Here is a 27,825-nt window from a genome sequence, read left to right on the forward strand (position 1 = left end):
TACTAATCACTACAAAGTAGACACTGACTGGGAGTTTGTATTAAGATGGACAAAAATTGTTCATTTTAGTTACCCCATCTTAATTACGTTTAAGTGGAGGGTCTTGACTTCAAGAACTGTCCCAGTACTGAGTTTTCCAGTAGCAACAGAGAGAATGAAAACCAAAGCAAGTGCGGCACTCCATGACACACCAGCACTGAGGACTCGTAGGCAGAAAACGCTCCTGGGGCTCCTTCATATCGACGGCAATACGTTTTTATAATGCCTCACGGGGACTGCTCTTTTTATCTTCAGCTTTGTTTCTTTGTGGTCAATCTAGAGGGGTTTGTTGTTTGTCATCATATATTATTATTTATTTATTGAGCTTCTGTAAAAATTCAGATTTACCGTGGGGATAAAACAATCACTTGATTGATCTAGCTATCTACAATAAATACTGCCCCACTGATCAAGTGCTTACCAGCATGTTTTTTACACTGTTTATGGTTTTGAAATTCTTGTCTGCTTTTGTTGTTTTAAAAAAATCTGTTTTGTTACTCTATTAATGTTCTCTAAATTGAATTAAACAAAATCTATTCCGCCATTTTGTTCTCTACATTTAATGAAACAAAATCCATTCCACCATTTCTGTACAGTGCAGTAACAGACAGAAGCAATGCTTATTTATTATCTTAATTCATAATTCGCCTGCCTCCTCACTCATGTCCGTCCGAAGCCGAATGCACAGTCGTCTTCTGCGCAGCTGCCTGAAAAACCTTACGAGACCGACATCCAACTCAACATCGCGGTAGGCGGCGGATTTACGGCCGCAAAAATTCAAAGGGAAAGGCGACTGCAATTAAAGCTCTAGAGGCCTGAAAGGCGATTTCGACTACAGCTCGAGGCCTAATTATGCATTCTGATTCAATTACGCATTCATTCAATACACCTATATCAGGTTTGTGGTGCTTATACTTATTACTATTCCATATTGTACTGGAACATTCAGCATTCAATATTATACTATAGGCCTGGAAAATTCATCAACTAACAGTACAAGCCTGTACAGTAACGAGTAAAGCAGACTACAATCATTACAAAACAGCTTCTTCGTTACTTATGATTTGTTCTTCATACACTGCTGACACAAACTCGTGCCCGTTTCATCTTACGTTGTCGAAACAGGCTCTTTGTCTAGTATATATATATATAAATACTAAAGACACAGATTGACAAACATATACAGTAGTATTAACAGGAGTATACTGGATATGATGTAATGGTTATGAAGCTTATTTTAGTATGGCAGATATGTCACCTTCAATATTTCAACACAGATCTGAAATGATCTTCTGAATGCATGTGGATCACTGATGCCAACACTTAGAAATAAACCCCATCTGTAAGACATATTCTAATACTCTATGTAATGTTTAAAGGAAAATAACCAACATCTGACATCAGGTACAGTATGTGTGAATAGTTTATTTTCACAGGCACTTACTTTCATTTTGCTCGCCTCTTACATGCCAGCATTATTCTTGATGTACTTGCCCTCCACGTTAATATCACTCAAAAATGAGAAGCAAAACTACTAAATGTTTTGGCATCAATGTCCATCTGTCCCATAAACACATTTTCATTTTCTTTAATTTATCATCTTCAAACAGCTCACAGGCCGAATACGTATTTTACCTTAATATTTCAATAAAACAACCCTGTTGGAGGGGGGAAAAAATATTAGGGTACTTACAGTGCAATAACAGTAGTAAATGGTCGGACCACTGTGTACTGTAAAACGCCAAGCTTACAACGAAAAAGCAGCACCCTTTAATGTAACAAGAATAAAAAAAAAACATTAAGTGAGATGTACAATTTTAATATAATATTATATACAGTTAGTAATCTTTAATACCACCAATTCCATCCATCCATTATCCAACCTGCTATATCCTAACACAGGGTCACGGCAGTCTGCTGGAGCCAAACCCAGCGCAAGGCAGGAACAAATCCCGGGAAGGGCGCCAGCCCACCACACGGCACACACACCAAGCACACACTCGGGACAATTTAGGATCGCCAATGCACCTAACCTGCATGTCTTTGGACTGTGGGAGGAAACCAACACAGACCAGGGGAGAACATGCAAACTCCATGCAGGGAGGACCCGGGAAGTGAACCAAAGGTCTCCTTACTGTGAGACAGCAGTGCTACCACTGCGCCACCGTGCCACCAAATCATTTACAGTTTAAAAGTCAAACAACTTGCACTTTAGATAATTATTTTGTCCTAGAACTCCATTGATGTAGAGGGCTTTCTTGCACATACAGTACAGGAAGAACAATATCCCAGAGCAGCCTCCATCTGGCCGATATCTCCACTCCTCCATATTTGGTGCTGTGACCAAGAGCTGCTCATCGTTTCATTTCAGGAGTTCATTCACTACTTTGATGGATCACAGACCCCATGGAGATCAACTGCTGGACTCCTGATTTGTGCAAATTAACTAAGACGCCATTAAACACTCCTACCTGTTCTTTAGACGTTACTTACTCCATGTAGTTTGTATTGGGATTGTTCTTAGAATTAAAGACAGGACTCCTGACTAATGAATGAGGGGGGAGACGCAAGCCTTCAACTCAAAAAGGCAATCCTATGAGAGATTTTAGTTTGGCACTAGTTTATGTGTGCGCAAAAGTATATAATTAACAATATTTTAGCAAAAAAAAAAAGAACAGGTTTTGCATGGTTTGACCACATTACAGACACTGGATGACACGACATGAGTAACGTGAGATTTTTATTCTTTTTTTTCCACTTTGTTTACCATTGGTCACTGTTGGATTCTACCATCTCATATACATTTTCGCTCCATTCTCCTTGAAGATGTGGGATTTCAGTTTTTTCACATCCATCACTACAAACCACATGCGGTAAATAACAAGATAAAATGAGTACCCTTTAAATTACCCAAACCTATGAGTTGGGGCACAGCTTACAAAGAAATGAATAAAAGGCAGCGCCAGCTTGTGTTACGTCAACAGCAAATCTCACAATTGTACACACCATTACTGAAGACCTTTAGGTGTCGGTTGAAGTCAAGTTTTAAATGAACACAAAATTACTTCAGACCATTTTTCAATGTTAATAAGATCTTACAGTCAGTAATATTTTAGGGACAACAAATGTTTACGTTTCTTAAAAACTGATTTTCTGGCTCCCTCCAATAAGCACACGTACAAAATGTATGAATTTTGTTCAAACTGGCATGTAGTTATTCGTTACTATATTTACCATGTGATGTGGAATGACTTCAGTTTAGGTAGAAAAATGTCCTTTTTTCTTCAATGGATAAAATAAGAACTTTTTATGCTTTTCAAATTAAGAAATGTCCAATGAAGCACTTCTGGGCCATATAGAGAGTAGGGAGATCCTCCCAGGGACCTCCGACAGGGTTGCATTTCAGGACTCCAATTCCCAAGCACCCCTTTGGGGGTCTCAGCTGGGATGCCACACAAGGACCACTGCCACCTGCCGTATGGGGGGATGGAACTGCTCCCAAACCTCCGGCTACTGCTGCTGGTCCAAGTCACATAATAGTCTGGCCGGGCACCATGTTGTTTTCCTCATATTGACCATTTTAATTTCTCTTTTCCAGTACAGAATTGCAAGAAACCATTGCCTGCACTGGGCAGCAGCAGGTGGGAGTCAGAAACAAGCCCTGGACAGGATGGCAGTCCATATCCCCTCTGCCGTGCTTTGTGATTACCAGGATGTAACGCAGCTGGGAAGATGGCTTCTGCTATGCACCTGCAGAAAGACAGATCTGCACTTTCCTAGAACACCCAAGGAAACTGAGGCATTGTTGGTCCTTGAGAATACCTGACTAATGCTCTCTTCCCACTTCAGCTCATCAGTGATAATCAATCCAAGAAAATGACAGCTGCTCACTCTCTCAACAGCATCCCCCTCCAAAGTAAAAGGAAGTGTCTGGTCTAGCTTCTGCTTCCTGACGTTAAGGGGGAGGTTGTTGTCACAGCACCTTTAAACCTCTTCTCTGTCATTGTTGGTCATCTGCAAAATTTAATGATGGAGCTGGAGCTTTGCCTGACCACGAAGTGAGAGGTAAACAAGAAGCACACACGGGAGGGCTCAGCACCCTACCCTCTGGGATGTCTGCATGGAGAATGTGATGCTGCCAATCTGCACATACTGATGTCTAATGGGTAAGGAGTCCAATACCCAGTTACAGAAAATGGCGCTAAATCATATACAGTAAACCCTTGGATTGCGAGTAACTTGGTCTGCAAGTGTTTTGTAAGACAAGCAAAAATTTGTAATAAATTTTAACTCGATAAACGAGCAAGGTCCTGCAATACGAGTCGAACGTATGCGCTTTCTCTGCCGAGTGTCACATGATCACAAACTGAGCCGATGGTGGTTCTCTCTCTCTCGCTGCGGGATTGTGGGTAATCATCTCCCATGCTCGGTCTCAGTCACTTTAAACAAATCCAAATCAAATCATATAGATATCATCTACTGTTAAATTCTGCTCCATACTTGTAATACTATTTTTATATTGTATTGAGAATTACTTGTTTTCTGTTCTGTGTATTGTATTGACCCCCTTTTTCTTTTTGACACCCACTGCACACCCAAACCACCTGGAAAGGGGTCTCCCTTTGAACTGCCTTTCCCAAGGTTTCTTTCAAATTTTTGGCGGTTGGGGGGGTGGTTCCTTGTCTTCTTAGAGAGTCAAGGCTGGGGGGCTGTCAAGAGGCAGGGCCTGTTAAAGCCCATTGCGGCACTTCTTGTGTGATTTTGGGCTATACAAAAATAAATTGTATTGTATAGTCAACATCCGTACGAGCGTATACTATTTACTGTAGCATTGTGACCACGTGTGTGTGCGTAAATCATTTTTTTATTTTGTGTCCAAGTGTATTAACACTAGAATTACCAAAGCCTACGAAAAAACTCATAAATCCATCCCACCTTAAATCCCTTCGCACCTCTCCGTCAGCATCTTTTGTCTTGTAGATGTGTGTGACGGCAAAAGTGTGACGTGCATTCTTTCTCCAATGTAGAACCCTCAACTGAGTTCACCTCTGCTATAGCACGTCTTTAAGTGAAAACAGCAGTGTCAGATCGTCGTTAGGGGTGTGAACGTAACTGGGAGAATAAAATTGAATAAAATAAACAAAGCTAACCTTTACAAGTACCATACATTTACACCGGCTGTTAGACTCAAATCAAATGTATGTTTTTATTCTAAAATAGTAGTAATAAGAGCAGTTCACTTCTCAAAACGGAGTCATGCGGGATCGAACTCGGGACCTAATGATTAGCAGTCGTCAGTTCTTACCGTTGTGCCACCAAAGCAGTCATATTAAAGACGTGTCAATGTCGCACCCTAACGCGGGTTCTTTTTCTGTAGTTATATTCTTGAATAAAAGCACACTTGTTTTGTTATATTTGTACTTTTTGTGGAAGTGTTTATTTAATATTTTGACTTCAGGCTTCACGTCTACATTTTGTCAATTATTACTAAAACATGAAAAACATTTCTGTTTTAACAGTGTGTTTACATAGATTGTTGTAGACATGGAACACACATGAAATGCATGTATTCCAAATAATGATACAGTATTTATAAAAGGTGTCATTTTGCTTGACTTCTCACTCTACAGTATTCAACTCTAAGCAACTGACACACAGGTAAACAGACTTGAGCTGAGAAAACTGTGCGGCTGTGAGCAGATGTGATAGCAGGCTGCTTGTCGACACATTTAAAAGACAAAAGACGCTGACGGAGAGATGCGAAGGGATTTAAGGTGGGATGGATTTACAATTTTTTTTCGTAAGGCTTTGGTAATTCCAGAGTTAAATAACTGTACTGCAACAAAAAAAATTGTAGAAAAGCACCACCTGAATATGGTTGTAGCAGTGCGAGTGATGAATTGGTTTAACGACAATGCAATGTCACATTTCCACGAAATCCTCAAAAGGAGGCAAAAGCAACTGTCATTGGGGAGGTTCCTTGTTAAAGTCGCAAAAAAAGAAAAAGATACCAGCGAGCCAACAGCTAGCAGGGATTCCGTTAGAGTGAAAGTCGTCCTACACAATAAGCCTCCTCCTCCTCTCCTCTCTCTCGCGTCTCCCTCACTCCAGTCACGATTCTTTTCAAAGGTAAAGTGCAGGTTAATTTGTTTTATGTATTTTTACTTTATATTTTGTATCAATCATTTTTATATGTAGATTTTTAGGTTGTGGAACAGTTTCCATTATTTCTTTTGGGGAAGTTCGCTTTGATATGCGAGTGCTTTGGATTATAAACACGTTTCCGGAATGAATTATGCTTGCAAACCAAGGCACCACTGTATTAAGTAGTTTGATCATAAGCTGTCATGTAATATTGTATTTTGTCATGCATGTAGTAGTAAAACGTTGCATTTTTCCAATCGATAGATCATGTGTCACAAACATGAGAATTGCTGTTAAGAGTACACCACCAAATGCTGTGTAACTAAGGCAACAGACAAACTGACACTTGTGGCAGATGACCGGGGACCTTACCCCACCGGCACACCAGGAGAGCGGAAGGACCAGGAGAGAGGCAATACCTCCCCTGGGACTCAAGAGGGCAGCACCCCTGGTTTACATCGGGGTCACGGGACTGGAGCTTAGAAGCTCAATCCTGTTGGGGACCGTGGCCACTGCTAGGCGGCGCTTGGACTGCAGCACTTCCATCACACCAGGAAGCGCTGCCGGAAAATCATCAGGGTGCACCTGGAGCATATCCGGGAGAAAACATAAAGGGTGCTGCCTCACTCCATCCGGGGAGCCAGAGTCGGGGGGCAGAGGACAGAGCTTGCGGAAGAGGAGTGGAGGCAGCTAAAGGAGAGAAGGAAAAAAAAGTAAAAAGAAAGAAAAGGACTGTGAGCAATAGTGCTGGTGGGTTGTGCACTGTGTAAAAAGCGAAAGAAAAATAAATTGTGTGTTCTTTTGGACATTGGGTGTCCTGTGTCCGGGCTTCTTTCATACACTATAACTTAATAATAGAAAAGAATAGGAGATATCAAATATGTACTAATTTCATTTGAATTCATGAAAGAGTCTAGTGATGTGCCTGAATGAATGGAGCACAATGAGAGCAGGTAAACAAGTTTCCATGAACAGCAGTGAAGAGGGCAGTTGGAGGCCTCTGCACTCTGATCATCAGCTACTTCCCTGTGTGTGACAGTTGGTGGCCTCCATTGGGATCACTACTGTACTTCCTCTGTCAGCCTTTTTATTTCCATTCATTTTTTCATATTTTCTTTATTAGGTTAAAAGTGTCAGCTGTTAACACCTTCTGTTAGAATGATATACAATGGATTTTGTAAGTACGCGGTGACAAACACCTTGGCGTGGGCATTTTCAGAATGGCACCTGAGTGAATGCGTCGCAAGTGATGCTGGAGCAATTATGGGCTGCACTTACCTTCTGTGGAATTCATTTCAATTAGATGACCCTTCTGCACTTGGATTGAAGCGCTAGACCAGTGGTCAGCTGTTTATCATGGACTGCCTAGATAAAAATCTCATATACATCTTAAACTTTTTACTTTTTTTTTTTTTTTTAACTTAAACCTTTACCTTTAATTTTTATGTTTCCTACTGTTATTTTCTGCTTGTCCATCTATACCCTGCCTTTTATTTTTTTCATTTTAACTCAAACTAATTTACCATTGTAATGTTTTCATTTAGCTTTGTTATAATTAGCTTACTCCTTGGGTAGATGACAATCGCTGCCATGCCCTTTGGTACATTTTCAAAGCTACCAAATATCAGAATTGTTTTCAAGCATCAGTACCCTAATAACAATATTGTGTTCATTATCAACCCTATATACTCACAGATAAGTCGGAACTTGATTTTACCATATAATATCAGGTATTTTATAATGTCACCCTTAAAGTCGAATGCGGAAAACTCTCGCTGTTGGTCCAAGAGATTACGATATGCTAATGCCCACCTGAGAGAGTAACCACGCAACACACGGCCTTTTTATTTCTATGTGGGTGCGGCAATGCGCTGTATCAGCGTGTGCTCCTCATCTCTCTCTCTCTCTCTATTGTGTCTACGTGACCACACGGTAATACACAAACTATTCCGAAGCGATGTTTGCTGTGTTTTGTGTGTTTAGTATCGCATACCCTCATATACCTTTATTGTAAGAGCATGCCTCATCTACGATGGAGCGTTCAATCAGAAGAAAATATGAAGCTGGTTTTAAATTAAACATCATTGAAGTAGCGAAAGAAATTGGTAACTGCGCTGCTGCAACATAATTCGATGTGGCTAAGAAACCGATGCGAGATTAGAGGAGGCAAGAAGATAATAATAATGATAATTCTTTGCATTTATATAGCGCTTTTCTCACTACTCAAAGCACTCAGCAATTGCATGTTAAGGGCCTTGCTCAAGGGCCCAACAGAGCAGAGTCCCTAATGGCATTTATGGGATTCGAACCGGCAACCTTCCGATTGCCAGTGCAGATCCCTAGCCTCAGAGCTACCACTCTGCCTATATGTAAAAAAAAAAAGATGTAAAAAAAAAATTAAGTGTCACATTTTTGAACGGGCGTACAAGTCGGTGTCTGATTTTATGATCAATTTTTCAGATTTCAAGACCCGACTTGTACGTGAGTATATACAGTATTTGTTCTTTTTTAAATAACATGTATATTTTTTATGTATTTGGTGAAATAACAAGACAGAATACATGTGTGTAAATGAAAAGGAGGTCAGTAGAATGGTGAGGATGCAGGGAGTAGAGCTGGCGAAGGTGGATGAATTTAAATACTTGGAATCAACAGTACAGAGTAACGGGGAGTGTGTAAGAGAGGTGAAGAAGAGAGTGCAGGCAGGGTGGAGAAGAGTGTCAGGAGTGATTTGTGACAGACGGGTATCAGCAAGAGTGAAAGGGAAGGTCTACAGGACGGTAGTGAGACCAGCTGTGTTATATGGGTTGGAGACGGTGGCACAGGAGACAGAGCTGGAGGTGGCAGAGTTAAAGATGCTAAATTTTGCATTGGGTGTGACAAGGATGGACAGGATTAGAAATATAGACATCAGAGGGTCAGCTCAGGTGGGACGGTTGGGAGACAAAGTCAGAGAGGCGAGATTGTGTTGGTTTGGACATGTACAGAGGAGAAATGCCGAGTATATTGGGAAAAGGATGCTAAGGATAGAGCTGCCAGGTAAGAGGAGTAGAGGAAGGTCTAAGAGAAGGTTTATGGATGTGGTGAGAGAGGACATGGAGGTGATGGGTGTGACAGAACAAGATGAACAGGACAGGAAGAGATGGAAAAAGATGATCTGCTGTGGCAACACCTAACCAGAGCAGCAAGAAGATGAAGACGAAGAAGAATCACCATGTTAGTTAGTCACTTGCAGTAGTAGTAAGTATATATTTTAATAATTATAATATAATAAAAAGTATTTGTTGCTAGTGCTTCTGGTACAGAAATCTCTCAAAATGTGACAGATAAAAGGGGGAAAATGGAAAAGGAGCAAGAAAGTATACAGTACACGCAAAGACACCCTGGATGAACATATACAATTCAAAAATGGCACTTGCAGTAGAACTGAAGGAAAGAAAACAAGATGAGAAGTAAAGAGCAAGATGACGAGGACAGGAAGATATGGAAAAAGATGATCCACTGTGGCAACATCTAACCGGAGCAGCAAGAAGAAGAAGATGACAAAGAATCACCATGTTAATTAGTCACTTGCAGTAGTAGTAGTAAGTATATATTTTGCTAGTGCTTCTGGTACAGAAATCTCAAAAAGTCAGAAGGAGTAAACAAGTAGATTTTCAGAGCAGACACAAAGCAATGAAAATAAACAACAATAAGACGTATAAAAAGATATACACATAAAAAGACATAAAAAGTGTCCAAACTTACTCTCCCATAGGCCAGGATGGGCAGCAGCATAAGGGTGGCAGGTGTCTTTGTTGTTCTTTGGCTTCCAGCATCAGTATCAGGCTTGGATATTGGTTGCTCAGGTAGTTCAGCAAAAAAATCATGAAGTTGTAAATAACATATGCTTCATAGCACTCCCTGCAAGTATCCACATAGATGGCAATGTTTGGATATTTTAAAGCTATCCACTATAAAGTAGAAAACAGAAAATTATGCTAAAGTTAAATTATATGTGCAATGCAAAAAAAAAAAAAAAAAAAAGCACATTAGGCAGATAAGCAAAATACAGAATTATATATAAAAAAAAAATACCTAATACAATCTAATATGGGGAATCTAAATACACAAATATAAGTAATGAAATTAGTGACAGTGTTTTACACCATGATCAAAAGTAGGGGTGTCCAACTCCGATCCTGGAGGGCCGCAGTGGCTGCAGGCTTTCATTCTAACCATTTTCTTAACTTCCTTAGCACCAGTCTAGGCAACTGTATAGACGCGTCTCGTGTAACCGTTAGACCCGAGGATTACTCGGGATTGTAAAAGTGACAACAGTGTGAGTGCCAACTGTTGTTTGGGAAAATGATATGTGCATGTCTTGCATAAGTGACAGACCCGAGTGTTACCCGGGGAATGATGCAGACACATCTTCTCCTAGCCTTATAATGGCATCTCGTAAGAAACGAGATGAGCAGTGATGACAAAGTGAATGTGTCTTCAGGCAGTGAAATTGAAACAGACAGTGAAATCACACATGTGCAGTGTGCTGTTCAAAAGCTGATCAGTCTGGAAAGAAAATCTGGAAGGAATCGTGCTACTATTGTGCCGACTGTGACGTTGGATTGTGTATTTCACCGTGCTTCAAGATCTACCACACAAACGACACATTTTGACAGTATATACCGTATTAGCATTATTATTACTCATTATTATTATGATTTATCTCATTATACTTTCTATACTTCTGACTTTGTACTTTTAGTGTTTTGTTCATTTTACAGTAGAAAGATCAGATTTAATAAATATGTAATTTTTCAAGCCAAAAAAATGCAAACCTTTTTACACCTTTTTTTCCCCCCCAAGAAAAATGTAATGTTAAGGAGGTTAATTAGTAACCAGTTTCTATTGCTAATTAACGTCCTTTGCCTTGTCGACTTGCTATTCAAGACGCAGACCCCTTAATTGTTTCTCTTTTCCTTCATTAGCAGTCAAACAATAATGAGACACAAAATGAGCCATCACATGACCAGCTCACCTGTGTTCACCACACAAGATCTGAAAATAAAGAAAGAAAGAGAGGTGAAGGTCTCAGTAATGGTGATCTGCTCAGGTCCACAAAACATTTTGATGGCTCGCTTAGAAAACAGAAAATCGAATGGCAGAACGAGAGCAGCAACAAGCCATGGAGGTAAAATAACGGGTTTAATTAAACAGCAAAAATAGGCTTCTCACTAAGAAACTGGTTGGAGTGAAACAGGCTGGAGTTAGCTGGTCATCTGCTGGCACACTTCACATCTCATTTTTGTTTGGCTGCCGTTTAAGGGGAGGGGGGGGAGAGATCAATTCAGAGGACAGAGTCTTTAAAAACACAGATAGAAGTCAATTAACATCAGAAATCGGTCCCCTGATAAAGAAAGTGACAAGAAGGAAAACCAGCTGCCACTGTGGCCCTCCAGGCTCAGAGTTGGACACCCCAATCTAAACGTTTAACTATACAGCAGTTCCTGCAAGTTTTGAATCCCTTTTTACTATGAAGTCCTTCTTTAATTTAAAAAACGCATCCAGTAGGAGAAGAAACAAGTAAATAAGGAAAAGACTACACAAACGAGGTTTATCTGCTGTCGTATATAGCAAACACATCACTCCAACTCTGACTTGTCTATGGTGATGTCCTGTTAGGTCCTTTGGCAGCAGTGTAGTTCGGTTTCTTTTTGACATTCCTCATGCAACACAAGTTTGTTTAATCTCCTTCTGACATTTAAATCATGTGCCGTAACATTTATTGTGGTATGAGAAGACTTCAGAGCCTGTCATGTAAACCGGATGGGCATGTCGGAGACTTCTTTTAGCATCCAATTTTCAAATGTAGCCCAAATTTACCTAAATGGCCCATTTTGTAGTTTTCTTTCAATTCTTGCCAATTCTAAATAATCTGTCAAACTTCACAATACTTGACTCAATATTTTTTTAAGCCATTCTACATTTCTAGACATAATCACAGAGAGGTCTAGTGATCTTGACGTCATGTACTGCAATTTTTAGCTGTATGGTTAAAGGAAAAGGATGTCTTCACAAACAAGGTATATATCTATGTGTGTGTGAAATTGTGTTCTAAAGTTAATCATTTTCTATCAATTAAAAAATAAATAAATAAATAACATAGCCAATCCTTTTGTGGACATGAGGTGCCACCAGAAAATAAAAGCCAAAAACTTAAAGATGAAATGGCAAAGGCTTTGATATAAGAAAACATGCCTTCTGTGTTTTTGATGCATGTTTGTGACAATAAAAGAGACCCGGAAATAAGTATTTTATCGCAAAATTCTGGTACTATTTTTATAAAGGATACATTTTTTATTCACTTGTGTGAGTTCTCACATAAACACTCATGAAATTCAAAACAAAGCTTCTCTCCTTTAAAAAATGACTGAATCTCATAATATTGGTGTTCTTTTTGTTCAAACATGACATGTATAAACTATTTTACAATGAGTGTGTAATCGCGAGACATGGATCAATACTCAACAACTGTCTTGGCTTGAAAAATGGACAGATTTGAAAAGTATTTGGGCTTTTCTTTACTGAGTCCTCCGTGCCATAGAAGGCTCCACTATTAAACTGCAGGATTGGCCATGTCCATCCAACCATTTTCCAACCCGCTGAATCCGAACACAGGGTCACGGGGGTCTGCTGGAGCCAATCCCAGCCAACACAGGGCACAAGGCAGGAACCTAGGGCTGCACGATAACAGAAAAAATGATTATCACGATTATTTTGCTCAAAATTTTTATCACGATTAATAATGACGATTATTCCTTTGGTAAATGAAGTCTGTGACCAAAGCAGTGTAGCCTCGGCCAGTTATTCACAGATGCTGCCCTAATCATATTAGCTGCGTTGTCCGTTGTGATACACACAAGTCTTTCTTCCACCAAGCCCCAAGCGGACATCGCTTCTTTGAGGCCCACTGCAATAAACTCCGCTGTATGGTCTTGTGGGAAAAATGAAGTTTGCAAAAGCTTGCTTTTCATCTCAGACTCGCTGTCAATAAAATGAACTGTCAAGCTCAAATACGGTTCCGCAGTTCTGCTTGACCATAAGTCGGTCGTGGCAGCAAAATATTCAAGGCTGAGCCTGAGAATTTCTTTTCGGCATTTCGCATACAGCGAGGGCAGCGCAACATTGGAAAAATGGTTGCGTGAGGGAATGCTATATCTTTTATCAAGTGTTGCGATCATTTTGTTAAACCCCTCACTGCTCACGGTGGTTATTGGACACATATCCTTGGCTATATGGTACGCGATCGCCTCTGTTATTTCCCGGTGTCTTTGCGAGCTAGGCAGATATGGTATTGCATTGAACAATGTCCCTGATATTGTTGTCTGTGTTGTGGATGGCTGGTAATTTTTTGTTGTTGCTGTTTGTGCCTTTAGTCGTTGAAATTCTTGATAGAGTACTTTGTGGTGGCTTTTAAGGTGGTTTATTGTGTTACCTTGGGACGTTTGGACTTGGACAGGAGCAAAGTTTGCACAAGACTCGTACCTGATCAACATCACATTCCTCAAAATCGAAATAGTTCCAGACAACTGAGTATGACCCCTTTTTAGGAACTAACGATCGCACTTCTGCACGTTGCTCCGCCATCATATGTTTATTCTGACTGACTGTTATTGCTGCTATTGACTTCTATTGCTTCAGAAAACGCTTGCAATCTAGACGCAGTAACGTCATAGTGACGCAGTCCAATCCGTAAACTCAGCCCATAAAAAACAGTTTGGTCTTTATACTGTAAAATCGCGACGATATTTATTAACTGATCGTGGGTCATAAATATCGTTATCATGAGAAAAAAAAGATTAATCGTGCAGCCCTACAGGAACCAATCCTGGGCAGGGTGCCAACCCACCGCAGGACGGATTGGCCATGTCATTTTTGTAAATTATAGAAAACGCTTAACTTTAGAAAAGCGTTTTATGTGGCAAATGCATACAAACCATGTTTCATGTTCAGGCCCAGCCAGTACCGTGGTATCTTGAGATACGAGTTTAATTCGTTCCATGACCGAGCTCGTAAGTCAAAATGCTCGTATCTCAAATCAGTCTTCCCCATTGAAATTAATTGAAATGAGATTAATTCGTGCCAGCCCCCAAAAAACCACCCCAATTTTTTGTTAAATGTTTTCAACGTAAGAAAAATGTATTTATAATGAACAAATATTGTATACAAACAAAATAAAACCTAATACAGGTGCTGGTCATAAAATTAGAATATCATGACAAAGTTGATTTATTTCAGTAATTCCATTCAAAAAGTGAAACTTGTATATTAGATTCATTCATTACACACAGACTGATGTATTTCAAATGTTTATTTCTTTTAATGTTGATGATTATAACTAACAACTAATGAAAGTCCCAAATTCAGTATCTCGGAAAATTAGAGTATCAATTAAGACCAATGCAAAAAACAACTTGAAAAATATTGAACTTAAATCCTTTCACCATTCAGCTTTTTGATCTATCGTTCTCTTTGTTTTTATTTTATTAATGTAGTTTAATTTTATTGTAAGGTAACCTTGAGTGTTAAGAAAGGTGCCTATTAAATAAAATTTATTATTATTAAATTATCTCCCTGTGTCTGCGTGGGTTTCCTCCCACAGTCTAAAGACATGCAGGTTAGGTGTATTGGCGATTCTAAATTCTCCCTAGTGTGTGCTTGGTGTGTGTGTGTGCCCTGCGGTGGGCTGGCGCCTCCTCCCGGGGTTTGTTTCCTGCCTTGTGCCCTGTGTTGGCTGGGATTGGCTCCAGCAAACCCCCATGACCCTGTAGTTAGGATATAGTGGGTTGGATAATGGATGGATGGATGGATTATTAAATTACAACATATGACACCAGGATCACTGGGATTACGCCTAGAGATTTAGGAAGGCCTAAAAAGAAATATCTAATCATGTATTGTGAAGTATGACAGATTATTTAAACTAAATGTATCAAATTGGCCCTTCAAAGCTAGTCAAATAATTTGTGGATTGTTTGAAAACTTAGACCAGGCATTCACTTACTTTTGCAACACTGTTTTAATAATTAACTAGGGGGCTTCGCCTCCTGCTCACTTTGCTCATCAACCCCTATTCCCCCTGCCAGGGGCCGCCTCTCCGAAACCCCTCTTAAAACAGTTATACAATGGGAAACAAATGCGTTTTTTTTAAGTCCTGTTTGCTCGAGTAGCTGCTGGCGTGTTGCTGTTGCCCTCACGCGTGATCTGCAATTCTCTCGCTGTCGTCTCAACCGCCCCACCACCCCCCCGCCAGCTGTAGGCGCTGTTGTGAAGAGGGGGGCTGAGCGCACCCCAAGGAGATGCGGCCGCTCCCCCGAAACCCCTTTTAAATGGTGATACATTGGGAAACAAGTAACAGGTGTTATTTTCACCGCCTCTTTGCTTGAGAAGTTGTTGGCTTGCTGCCGTGCTGCGTGATCTGCATTTCGTGCGGAGCTTTTCTTTTCTGTACAGCACCTGAACATTCAATCTCTTTTCGCTGTTATGTTACTTCCCCAAGTAATATTTTCAGTTTGTTTGCACTAATGCAATCTTTCCTCTCATTTTTGGAGATTTTCGAATTTTCATACTTCCATTATCTCTAACCTGCTCTGCATGTGTATCACGGGACTTGCGTCTGAAGGTTGTAAGTATGACGTGACTCGTCTGTCTCGTGGGAAGTGAAAGAGTCTCTGACTCTCTGTCTTTCTTCAAAAGATCACGTCTCGTCCCCAGGAAAAAGTCTCGTCGCAAGTTCTTTTTTTACAATAGAGAGATAATAATAATAATAAAATTGTATTTATAAATCACATCTCCCATGCTCTGTTTTCTTTCTTTCACAGTACATTTGGGAGGTTTGTCTTTCAAAGACGTGCACTCTTTGTATTGTTCAAAGCATTTTCTAAACAGCTGCAATTAAATCAGAATGATTGTTGAATATATACAGAACTCTCTATTATAATAAAAAAAAATCCTGTGACAAGATGAGACTTTTTGGAAGATTTTTTCAAGTCCCATGAGTTGAGACTTTGGCCATGAGATGTTTTCAAGTCCTGCCCTCCTCTCAACGGCCCACGCCCATGGTCCTCTCACCTCTCATTCGTGTGAATGCTTTTGACAGACGCACTTCCTGCGCTCTCAGGTCTTATTAATTTTAATGTTTTCCTCACTTTAAAGTTCCCAATTAAAGAAGACGTATTATGTACAAATCCTATTGAAGAATTTCATCACGAAGGGAAAGCAACAGAAAAAATGAGCACACGGGCAATCCAAGCACTAAGAAACGATGAAGTCAAAACGAATTAACGCCAAAAATGTTGATCGGTTACACGGCAAATTGGTTAAATGCGTATCAATAGACTCTGCTGAAACAGTTGGTGGTGATGGTGCGGAAGATCAACTTACAATATTACGAAGAATATCTACAACAGTTAACACCATCCGGTCTTCCATGGCATGAATTACTGTTGAAAGAAGGACGCATCATAATGTTACTGCGGAATTTATGGCTGAGTGATGGGCTATACAATAGGACAAGATTAGTTGTATTGAAAATTGGTCAAGCAATTCTGACATTTAAAATTTTAACTCTCTGTATGAATTACTGTTGAAAGAAGGATATATCCAAGAAAGGTAATGTAGAACATCTTCAGGGGATAACATTAGACAACAAAGGAGATCTTGATTTGCCATTCGTATTAAAACGTTAACAGTTTCTTGCTAGAAGAGCTTTTACAAAGATAATTTACAAATCTCAGAGCCAAAGATTTGAAAAAGTCATTTTATTTAATAGAGAGAAAGAAACAAAATTCAATCACGGGCAGTTATACATGGTGTTGTCACGAAAAAAGTCCAAACACAGAATCAAAATTCAATACGATATTGACGAAAATTTCATTCAAAAAATAGTTTTTACTAAAGTTTTACAGTAGAAGTGTAAGTCGGAAAAGTTTTTGCATGTTAATTTCAAAGCCAAACAGAATGAAATCGTATTATGCAACAAATGCAACATGAAACAATTTACATTCAAATTTTATGTTTTAATATTTTATATGGTTAAATTACTCATTGAAATGTAAAATAGTAAATTGTACATCTGCATCCCCATACTTGAGCATCAGAACCGCAAAGAGGCTAGTGCGTAGTACAAGCACAGGGGTTGATGAGCGAAATGAACAGGGGGCAAAGCCCCTAGTACATATAAAAAAGTAAAAGGTTAAGAAACAAAAATTCCAAAAAGCATCTACTTACACTGTCTAAGCTGTATATAGGCACCATCCATAATATCCTGTTGTAAAGGAACATTAAAAATCAGTAAGGCACAAGAAGAGTGGAAAATTTTTTAACAGGCTGGATTCAAATTACTTTTCAAAACTTAACAACAACTAGAAAGATTCTTTTTCAGCTCTAAGATGGAGTACGCCTGGCTCTGCCCCTCCATGTGCTTATCAACTGACTGGCACTGCACCTGACCCCTCTCAGTTTTCTATTGGTTGGTAAGCCAACATGAAGACTGCATGTTTCTTTTTCAGGTAGAGCTCAGTGGGGCCATAGGGGTCCAATAAACACCCACAGGCTGAGGTCTGACCATTTATTTGATGACACTTTTCTTGATGGAGAAAGTGTTGGAGGGATTGGTTTAGATTCGAGTCATTTCAGTGGCTGGCGTCATCTTGTTAATTAAAATAAAGTGTCACCGAGGTGGGTGGCTGGAGATGGCTGGAGATACGGCAGCACTCTGTTGTGTAAAGATTAGGGAGAGTGCCTTTGGCAGGGATGGTAGTCTCAGTTTTTTGAGATTAGTCCCAGTTAGTGACCTGCCTTGCCGTAAGGCAGAGGTGTCGAACTCTGGTCCTCGAGGGCCACAGTGACTGCATGTTTTCATTCTAACCATCTTCTTCATTAGTGAGCCGTTTTTACTGCTAATTAACATCTTTTGCTTTAGTTTTAATTAACTTGACTCAGGCCCGTTAATTGTCTCTTTTTCCTTAATTAGTAGCCAAACAATAATGAGACATCAAACAAGCCACCATATGACAGAAAAAACATAAAAATCAACAGATTTGGAAATGTCTGCTGTGGCAGAATGAGAGCAGCAACAAGCCATTGAATTAAATAACGGGCTTAATTAACAGAAAGAATCAGCTTCTCATTAAGAAACTGTTAGAAGTGAAATTGTTTGGAGTTTGAAATCCCAGTTTAGCTGGTCGTCTGTTGGCTCGTTTCACGTCTCATTTCTGCTTGGCTGCCATTTAATGAAGAAACAAATCAATTCAGAGGACTGAATCCTTAAAAACAGGGCTATTGAAATGAAGGGAAAAGGAGTTAATTAGCAGTTAAAACTATTCACTGATTAGGAAAAGGGTTAGAATGAAAACCTGTAGCCACTGCGGCCCTCCAGGCCCGGAGTTCGACACCCCTGACGTAAGGCATTGAGGACACACGGTTTTAAGCCATCCCTTAACATGCCCAACAGTATATATGTTTTCTTCATGTTTCAAAAGACTGTCTTCGTTCCAGTGTCCTTTCATACCACCTGAACATTGCCTGCTACGTGAACCTCAGATTCAGGCAATAGATCGATGGACCATCTTTGTCCTTGCACAGACAGACACACACAGTTAAAGATTCACAGGAGTTCGACAATCCTGTCTGCACCTGCTTTGTAGGCTTGAGAACAGCTAATGGCCATGTGTGCTGTGATGTCTCACACAAGGATCCACAGCAGTGTATTGATCAGAGGCCAATACTGCAGGTCCACTATTTGTGGAATGAGATTGTGGTTTCAATGCTTGACACAAAGCAAAGTCTGTGGAATGTGAATGTGCGGTTCTGCCCAAGATGTTTTGCATCTTCCTCTCTCAAGGGTTACAAAGCCTGCTGTTGGCCACAAAGAATGTTCTCTCGATTTCTACAGCACGGCAGGTTGGGATGAAAATGAGTACCACCACATCCAAGGAGATGGGTCAACTCCCAGGAAAGAGTGGTTTGTTTTCTGCAGGTTCGGTCAGCTGACACAAGTACGTGAGGGTCTCTCTTTCATGAGGGAGGGTTAAGGGGGTCATGAAATTGACAAACAAATAATTAATTCAGGCTACACAGCTTTATGCTCAACATACCAGAATGTTGGAGGTGAAGTAAAGTCCTGGAAGGAGGCTTTCATTTTATAAGTTGATCTACATCCCCATCTAAACCTATGGTCACAAACCCTCTATAGGATCCAAAAGAAGTTTTGAGAATGAGGCAAATATTAATTTTCACAAAGTTTGCTGCCTCAGTTTTTATGATGCAATTTGCATCGACTCCAGAATATTAAGAAGAGTGATCAGATGAACTGCAATTAACTGCAAAGTCCCTCTTTGCCATAAAAATGAACTTCATCCCCAAAAAAACCATTTCCACTGCTGTTGTGAAGAAGGCTTCAGGGCGCCCAAGTAAGTCCAGCAAGCGCCAGGACCGTCTCCTAAAGTGGATTCAGCTGTAGGCACCACCAGTGCAGAGCTTGCTCAGGAATGGCAGCAGGCAGGTGTGAGTGAGGCGAAGACTTTTGGAGGATGGCCTGGTGGGTGTCAAGAAGCCAAGAAAAACATCAGGGACAGACTGATATTCTGCAAAAGTGACAGGGATTGGACTGCTGAGGGAAAGTCATTTTCTGTGATGAATCCCCTTTACGATTGTTTGGGGCATCCAGAAAGAAGAAAAGGTGAGCGGCGCTACCATCAGTCCTGTGTCACACCAACTGTAAAGCATCCTGAGACCATTCATGTCAGCCAAGACAGTGGGCTCAGTCACAATTTTGCCTAAGAACACAGCCATGAATAAAGAATGGGACCAAAAAATCCTCTTAGAGCAACTTCTCAAAACCATCCAAGAACAGTATGGTGACCAACAATGCCTTTTCCAGCATGATGGAGCACCGCACCATAAGGCAAAAGTGAGAACTAAGTGGGAACAAAACATCAAAATTTTGGCCGGGAAACTCCCCAGACCTTAATCCCATTGAGAACTTGTGGTCAATCCTCAAGAGGCAGGTAGACAAACAGAAACCCACCAATTCTGACAAACTCCAAGCATTGATTATGCCAGAATGGGCTGCTATCAGTTAGGATTTGGCCCAGAAGCTGACTGACAGTATGCCCGGGCGAATTGCAGAGGTCTTGAAAAAGAAAGAAGGGCCAACACTGCAAATATGGACTCTTTGCATAAACTTCATGTTGTCAATAAAAGCCTTTGAAACTTATCAAATGCTTGTAATTCTACTTCAGTGTACCATAAAAACACTGATGCAGCAAATGTTGTGTAAACCAACACACTTGTGTCATTCTCAAACGTTTTGGCCACGACTGTACAGATCATTTACAAGTAGCTGCATTGAGGTTCCTGCCTGGGATTACTGGGTTCACTCTCTGTAGTAGGACGAGGAGCATAAGAGCACAGCCATTTCTTCTCTGGGTTGACAGTACCATTTAAGGGGACTTGGGCATGTAGTAAGGATAAGGAATGACAACTACAAACAGTGTAGCAGGTGCAGACCACCAGGAGAAGGCTGAGGACACACTAAAGTGATTGCACCTCTCCACTGGCATAGAAATGCCCTGGGGTTACACATCATGAGCTGCAGACTCTCCCTGGGGACAGAGTGGGGTGGGCTTTCCAGCTTAGCCTGTTGCCATCGCAGCTGTCTTCAGGATGAGAAGACATAAGAGAGCTGAATGGAAATGTTCTCTGAAGGTCTGGAGACATTACTTAAAGATCAAATGAATGCTGTACGTTGTAGCATATGTGATGGATGGCCGGCAGCTCAACCTGGCCGACACATCCAGGATGCTAGATGGAGACTTCCCTGCAGCTTAGAGGTGCCCCGGTTTCCCGCAGGGCACCATGGGAGATGGGGTTTGGCTTCACAGCCCAGCTGGGTGCCATAGGTGCTGCCGTGTGACCCTGCAAGGAGACGCAAGGATTTTTATTTCCCATAAAGCCCGGAGGTACTCCCTAATCACGGGAACGGAAGAACAGAAGTACTTCCGGGCTGAAGAAAAATACAAGTCTCCATCTGACCCGGAAGTGCTGACAAGTCACATGAACAGAAGAGGAGAAGCACTTCCAGGTCAAGGACTATATAAAGGACTATGGAAGACCCAGCAAGAGTGTGATGGAGCTGCTTGGAGGAGAATTGGAGTATTGTGATTATTGATTATTGAGAATTGTGGCGATTGTGGTGTTTTGTGCACTTTATTTAAGAAAAGAAGTAAAATTCTGCTTGGTGCTTTTAAACTTGTGTCCAGAGCATCTGTTTGTTGGGTTTCACAGGGCAAGAATGCCCTCTAGCTTCCACACATATAAAAGTCACAATTTATGTATTGTTCTAATTCTGTATTAAAACAGTGCATATTAAATTACATGATAATTAATAATAAAAAAGTTTTTTTTTTTTTTTTTTTTTTTTTTTTTTTTTTTTTTAATTTTAGCAAAACCCTGCATAATGAAAATACCTGTTTGTATTTGTGTACTGCACCTTACATCAAACAAGTACACTGTGACTGGAAAAATTTGGAGCCTATCAATAACAAAGTATTTAGGTTATCTTCTATCGAAGAGTTTAATATACTAAAATATTAATTCATAAAATTGTTAATTATTGTATCTCCATTAAGATAAAAATATTAAAGTACAACTACCTTTCAAATGTTAACACTATTAAAAATAGCTTTTTTTATCATTTTGTTATCATCATTATATCATTAAATTCATTTTAAGGTCTAGTTAAAATCTTACAAATCATATTTTACTGCTTATTAGTTTACCATATGTGGAAAATTTCAATTTTACACTTCATCAAATTAACTAGCTTAATGTACTCTGTATTCACAAATCACTTAGGCCATTTCAAACACGGTAAGAGTCAAAGATCGGCCTCAACGTGAAAGACGACTGCAGTGAAATTACCTGATGATGGGCTTCTGCAGCTCAGGCTGAGTGTAGTGCACGAGATGCTGAAGGATACCCCAGAGTGATATGGGGATCGTCATAAAAACAAAAATGCCAGCGATAAACCAGGCCTTTGTGTGTGTCCCAACCTAAGACAGAAGTGAAAAGATCACAAGTTACAACAGCATAAAGCAAACATTTAATAACAATATAAGCACAATGCAGGACTTACACATAGAATTATTATGCAGTGATATCCACTTATATTGGCACCCTTGGTCAATAAATGCAAAATGGGCAATGAAAAAATGTCTTGCTTTATCCCCTTGATTGTTCATTCAAAATATTAACAGAAATCTAACCATTAATTGAACTAAAATAATTGAAATGGAAAAAATTATTTTTTTCAAATATGCCACAATTATTGGCACCTCTTCATTTAAAACTTTGTGCAGCCCCCTTTATCTTATCCTGTAATGCCTAACAAGGTTGAAGTGACCAGTCCACCATACACAATCTCTGCAGAGACTTCAGATTTCAAGGTCCATGCTTCTGGACCCCCAAAACTCCTTTCAGCTCATCTTACAGGTCTACACAATGAATTTAGGTCAGGGGGCTAGGTTGGCCATGGCACATTCTGCATTTTCACATTGATCTTTTTTTATTCCCAGGGGGAAATTTAGCTTTTTACAGAATATCGTTAAATAAATACACACACACACACACACACACTATATTATAAATATTTTTATACATTTCCGCAGGGCATGCTGGGAATTGGAGTTCTCTGTGGCCCTTTTGGGTTTCATGAGGGCTGACAGGGCGAGCTGCAGAGCCCTACTTTGGGTTTCCACCACACCTGGGAGTACTTTCAGATAATTCTGATGGACCACCTGAAGTGCTCCCAAGTGCAGCATAAAGGGAGTCGCCACACTTCACTCAGGGAGTCGGAGTCAAGAGGACAAAGCTTGTCAGTGGAGGTGGAAAGGAGAGGAAGAAGAGAGAGAGAGAGAAAAGAAAGTGCTGTGTGATGCTTATGGTACTGTGCTGTAGGGGGAATGAAAGAAAAGTGTTTCCCCTTGAAATTAAAGTGTGTGTTGCAAAGACTTGTGCCTACAGTCTGTCTGTGTGTCAGGGTTGGGTGGCTGGAGCGCCACTTGGTGGCCACTATACATATATATATTATATACACACACATATACATACACACACACACACACAAACTATGGCGAGCGGCTGGGGGCGGTACCCAGGTGGGATGCCTGGACGGACCAGAGGAGGGATTACGCCTCCTCCAGACCATGAGGGGGCAACCACCCTGGTGCCTATGGGGACCACAGGAAAGGAGCTTGGAAGCACCACCCTATAGGGGCCCGTGGTGACCGCCAGGGAGCGCCCAGATGCCTGAGGAGCCCTGGCCCTCAGCACTTCCGCCACAACCGGAAGTGCTGGGGGGATGAAGACCAGGGACACCCGGAGTGCTTCCGGGTGCACAGCCGGCACTTCCGTCACACCAGGGAGTGCCGGTAGGCGCTCATTGGGAGGCACCTGGAGCACGTCCGGGTGGATATAAAAGGGGCCGCCTCCCTCCATGCGATAGATGGAGTCGGATGGAAGTGGACGAAGCCTGGAGGAAAAGAGTGGAGGAGATGAAGAGAGGCATTTTGTAAGGCCTGGACTTTGAGGGTGATTGGTGCTGGGACACTGGGTTGTGTGCTATTTGTAGCTTGTAAATATGAATAAACATGTGTGTGGTGTTGAACCTACGATGTCCGCCTGTCTGTGTCCAGGCCAGCTTCCACAATATACATACTGGGTCTCCCCGAAAATAAGCCCTACTCCTAAAATAAGCCCTAGCAAAAAAAAAAAAAAAAAAAAAGGACAGCACAGAAGATGGTATGCGAGACTTTTAAAATGTATTGTGTCATTACTTTGGGGAATATGCGACACTTGAGTATCAAAGCACCACAAATGCATTTGTATGTTGGCATTTTACTTCACCACATCGAACCATTCATCAAACATCGAAGAGCGCACATCGACCCTGTAGGATCCTAAAAGCGGCTGGAGTAGCAAGAAATTCAGGCTGAAATTCAGGGTTTGAACACGGAGAGTTATGACAATATCCCATAAGAAGACTGTATTTGGATAAATGTATATTGTTGTACATGAATATAAGATATCCCCTAAAAATAAGCCCTAGTGCATCTTTTGGAGCACTGTCTTATTTTCGGGGCAACACGGTATATACAAACATACGCATACATACACACACACAGTTTATATACAGAGGTGGTCAAAAGTAAGTTTATAGTTGTGAGTACCCGAAACAGTTTATTCTTGTATTATTTATTTATTAATTATTGTGGTATTTATTTATCATGTTTTTGATAAAATATATTGGTTTAAAAAAAAAAAAACCTTCAGCAAAATGCTCTTCTGAACCTCTGGGGAGTGGGTTCAAGTGGGATGGGACATCTAAACTTTCATTTTATGAAACCACATCGGTGAGATGACCTTCTCCTTTCTGAACCATCTTGATTATGTACAAATATGACGCATACTTTCCACCTCCGTTAATGCTGTTATTCTCTTTCATTTTTACTTTCTGGTATACAAAGTATAGGGAAGTATTGGAATTGTCCAAAAATTCGATTTTCGAGATTTTGATGAATCTCAATGTTTTAGACCTCCCAGAGTCCGAAAATACAATTTTTGGAATTATGTCTGTGTGTCAGTCTCTGTGTGTGTGTGTTTGTGAATAAACATAACTTGAGTACTCTTTCACTTAGGTCAACCAAATTTTGCATACAAGTATTAGGTACAAAACGTAGATTTCTCACAACTTTTGAGCTAATTCTGCTAACTGGAAGTGGTACTTTTTGATCTATGCAGCTGCAGAGTGTGATTTATTCAACTTCACTTTTATAATAATTGTTCAATATATTATTAATGTGATTTGATTTATTGTTGATGGTTCTTTAATGTACATAATATAAAAATATAATCATGGTCTTGCGGTTTACTCCTCAAGTATCTATCGCCATATCTGAGTATATGAGAAAGTCTAGGGAAGGAGATCACTCCTGATTTTTTTAAATCTGTAATTGTACAACTCTCTCAGAATATACTCTGCAATGTAGATATGCATATGCATGAGCTGTTCTTGGGTTGTCCTGCATGCACAGCACACTTTAGATCTACACACAGATTTTCATTGGCTCCAAGGGCCACTCCAAAATGTTTGTTGAGGTACAGTAACTGTCGATCTCCATTAACCATCAGGACCAAATAAAAAACACCCCATTGCACCTACCTATTACTGTACTACTGCTGTGTGGTACGCTCCGAGCTGTGCACATTGGAACAACTGTCCCTTGTGCTACGCGTAGTATTCTTCCCCAGCACCATGCATCATGCCACATATTCAAATTCACAGTGTCAGTTACGTACCCTCAGTTTTAATAGCATTTTATAGCTTTTCTGTTTTGTTATAATTAATCTACTACACACTGTTATAATAATAATTTTTTGCATTTATATAGCACTTTTCTCACTACTCAAAGCGCTCAGCAATTGCAGGTTAAGGGCCTTGGTCAAGGGCCCAACAGAGCAGAGTCCCTATTGGCATTTACGGGATTTGAACCGGCAACCTTCCGATTGCCAGTGCAGATCCCTAGCCTCACAGCCACCACTCTGTCCTATGTTATGGCCAATAAATGTATGCATGTGGTGTTGGAACTGTTAAACTATTAAAAAATTAAATGATATTATGAAACGGCAAAAGTGTGTCAAGTATTACTTCAATTTACGAAGCAGGAAGAACAACAGTGAACGATAAAAAGCATAATGGTGACAAAACTGAAAAATGTGTCGAAAATGGAAACCTCTGATGGTAATGTTATTCTGTATTAATGTTAATGTCCTTCTGTATCATTTTCTTTTTAAATTCGGTTATGTTTTGTTAATTGATTATAACGTGCAGGCAGTTGGTGATGCGCTTGTAGGGGAGCAGAAAGGGTGGAATGAATGCTGTAACTGATGAGACTAGGGGAGGGGCTTCTGTTCTGGAAGGGGTGGACACGCCTCTTAGGAGATGAGTGACAGTAGGGAGTCAGGAGATAATAAGCTGGAGTGTTTGCGATATTGAGAATGACAGAATGTGAGTGGCGGGAGATGAATCAATTGGTAGGGAAAGCTTTCTTTAATTGTTCTGGAGGTGTAACCCAGATAACGGAGTATAAGACAGGGCAACATTTGTTATGGAATGAAGACTTCAAGTACAGCGCAGAAAACTGCAGTACCTCCGAGTTGTGTTTGATTATTATGCTGGTCATTACAATATTATATGAATGAATTAATTTTGTTAATATTATTATATTTTGTTAATACAGTTTTGTAAATAAATATGACTAATCGCTAAACTAATCTACTGTATATCATTTTTAAAGTAGATGTTCTGTTATCCGTCTCTTCTCTCAACTGCGATGGCCTCAGTCCCCGACCCCTGACAGATAATCGAGGTTTTACTGTACTTCATAGTAGACTTCCAAGTGTGTTTTGGAATGCCGTCTTGCTGTAAAAGCCGTCCGCTTTTCATCTTCAACTTCCAGATGGACTGTCTGCAATTCTCTGAGAATTTCTGGATGTTTAGTAGTGTTAGGGTGTTGTACCGTGTCAGCCATTATGGATGTGGTGAGAAGTTAAGCGAAATGACACCTTTCATTGGCTAACTGGAAAGATTACAATACGCAAGCTTTCGAGGCAACTCAGGCCCCTTCTTCAGGCAAGATGTAATCAATTTGTTGACAAGGAGGAGTTTCTGGAGCCTTTTGTAATAAAGATGTAGCTCCTTTACCATCTCCTGTCATTTCCAAGGAGCAGAATGAGGTCTTGGATCGCTCCTTGCGTGTTTTTCTTAATGTTATAGAAAATTTTGATTAAGTGGTTTCTTATCCTCGAAGATGTCCTACAACAAAGTTGCTCTTCAGACCGAATATTATAAGTGTGTATGGTTGGATTCCTTATCATGATGCCTTTAGGGATAAGATTTTCCTTTTTGCATTTCATTAACAAAAAGATGTCGCTGTCCAGGTGTGCCAGTTTCTTCCACCAGGTCATCAATTCCATGCAGTAGCGGTACATTTCGGTGTCTTGTATGTCTGTAGTACTAGGGTGTTGTACAGTGTTAGCCATTATGGATTTGGTAAGAAGCCAAATGACCCCTTTTATTGGCTAACTAAAAAGATTACAATATGCAAGCTTTTGAGGCAACTCAGGCTCCTTCTTCAGGCAAGACATAATTAATACAGAATAACATTACCATCAGAAGTTTCTAATTTTTTAACACGTTTTTCAATTTTGTCGGCATTACACTTCATATCGTTCACTGTTGCTCTTTCTGCTCCGTAAACTGAAGCAATACTTGAAGAACTTTTGCCATTTCATATGGCAAGCTGAATTAACATTTAGGGATATCTCAAAATGAATTTCAGATATCTGAAAATGTAATTTACTTTTTAAGATATCTGAAACTCGCTTTGAGATATCTTAAAATAATTCCTTAATTATATTTCAAGATATCCTAAAATAACTTCCCAGTCATTTTAAGATATCTCAAATTCATTTGGAGATATCTGAAATGCATTTTCAGATATCTCAACATAACTTCCTTCACATTTCAAGATATCTCAA

The 27,825-nt window shown here is 40.2% G+C and overlaps 2 protein-coding genes across 3 annotated transcripts in view; one reads left to right on the top strand and one right to left on the bottom strand.

Moving 5' to 3' along the window:
• Nucleotides 1-5,443, top strand: part of prmt9 (protein arginine methyltransferase 9) — a 131,691-nt gene extending 126,248 nt beyond the window's left edge. Inside the window, exon 14 of one of the 2 annotated variants that reach the window (XM_028802710.2) lies at nt 3,638-5,443. The gene's annotated coding sequence lies outside the window, so the exon portion shown is untranslated. The remainder of the gene's footprint in view (nt 1-3,637) is intronic. The other variant, XM_028802712.2, reaches the window with a different exon arrangement.
• tmem184c (transmembrane protein 184C) overlaps nt 1-27,825 on the bottom strand; it is a 66,606-nt gene that overhangs the window by 30,798 nt on the left and 7,983 nt on the right. The window contains exons 2-5 of the mRNA XM_028802714.2: nt 22,150-22,280; nt 17,455-17,491; nt 9,931-10,136; nt 1,733-1,807 (exon numbers count right to left, since the gene is read on the bottom strand). Of these exons, the coding sequence (XP_028658547.1) occupies nt 1,733-1,807; nt 9,931-10,136; nt 17,455-17,491; nt 22,150-22,280 (449 nt within the window). The remainder of the gene's footprint in view (nt 1-1,732; nt 1,808-9,930; nt 10,137-17,454; nt 17,492-22,149; nt 22,281-27,825) is intronic.

The sequence above is a fragment of the Erpetoichthys calabaricus genome, chromosome 5 (assembly GCF_900747795.2).
Source record: "Erpetoichthys calabaricus chromosome 5, fErpCal1.3, whole genome shotgun sequence".
Classification (NCBI taxonomy): domain Eukaryota; kingdom Metazoa; phylum Chordata; class Cladistia; order Polypteriformes; family Polypteridae; genus Erpetoichthys; species Erpetoichthys calabaricus.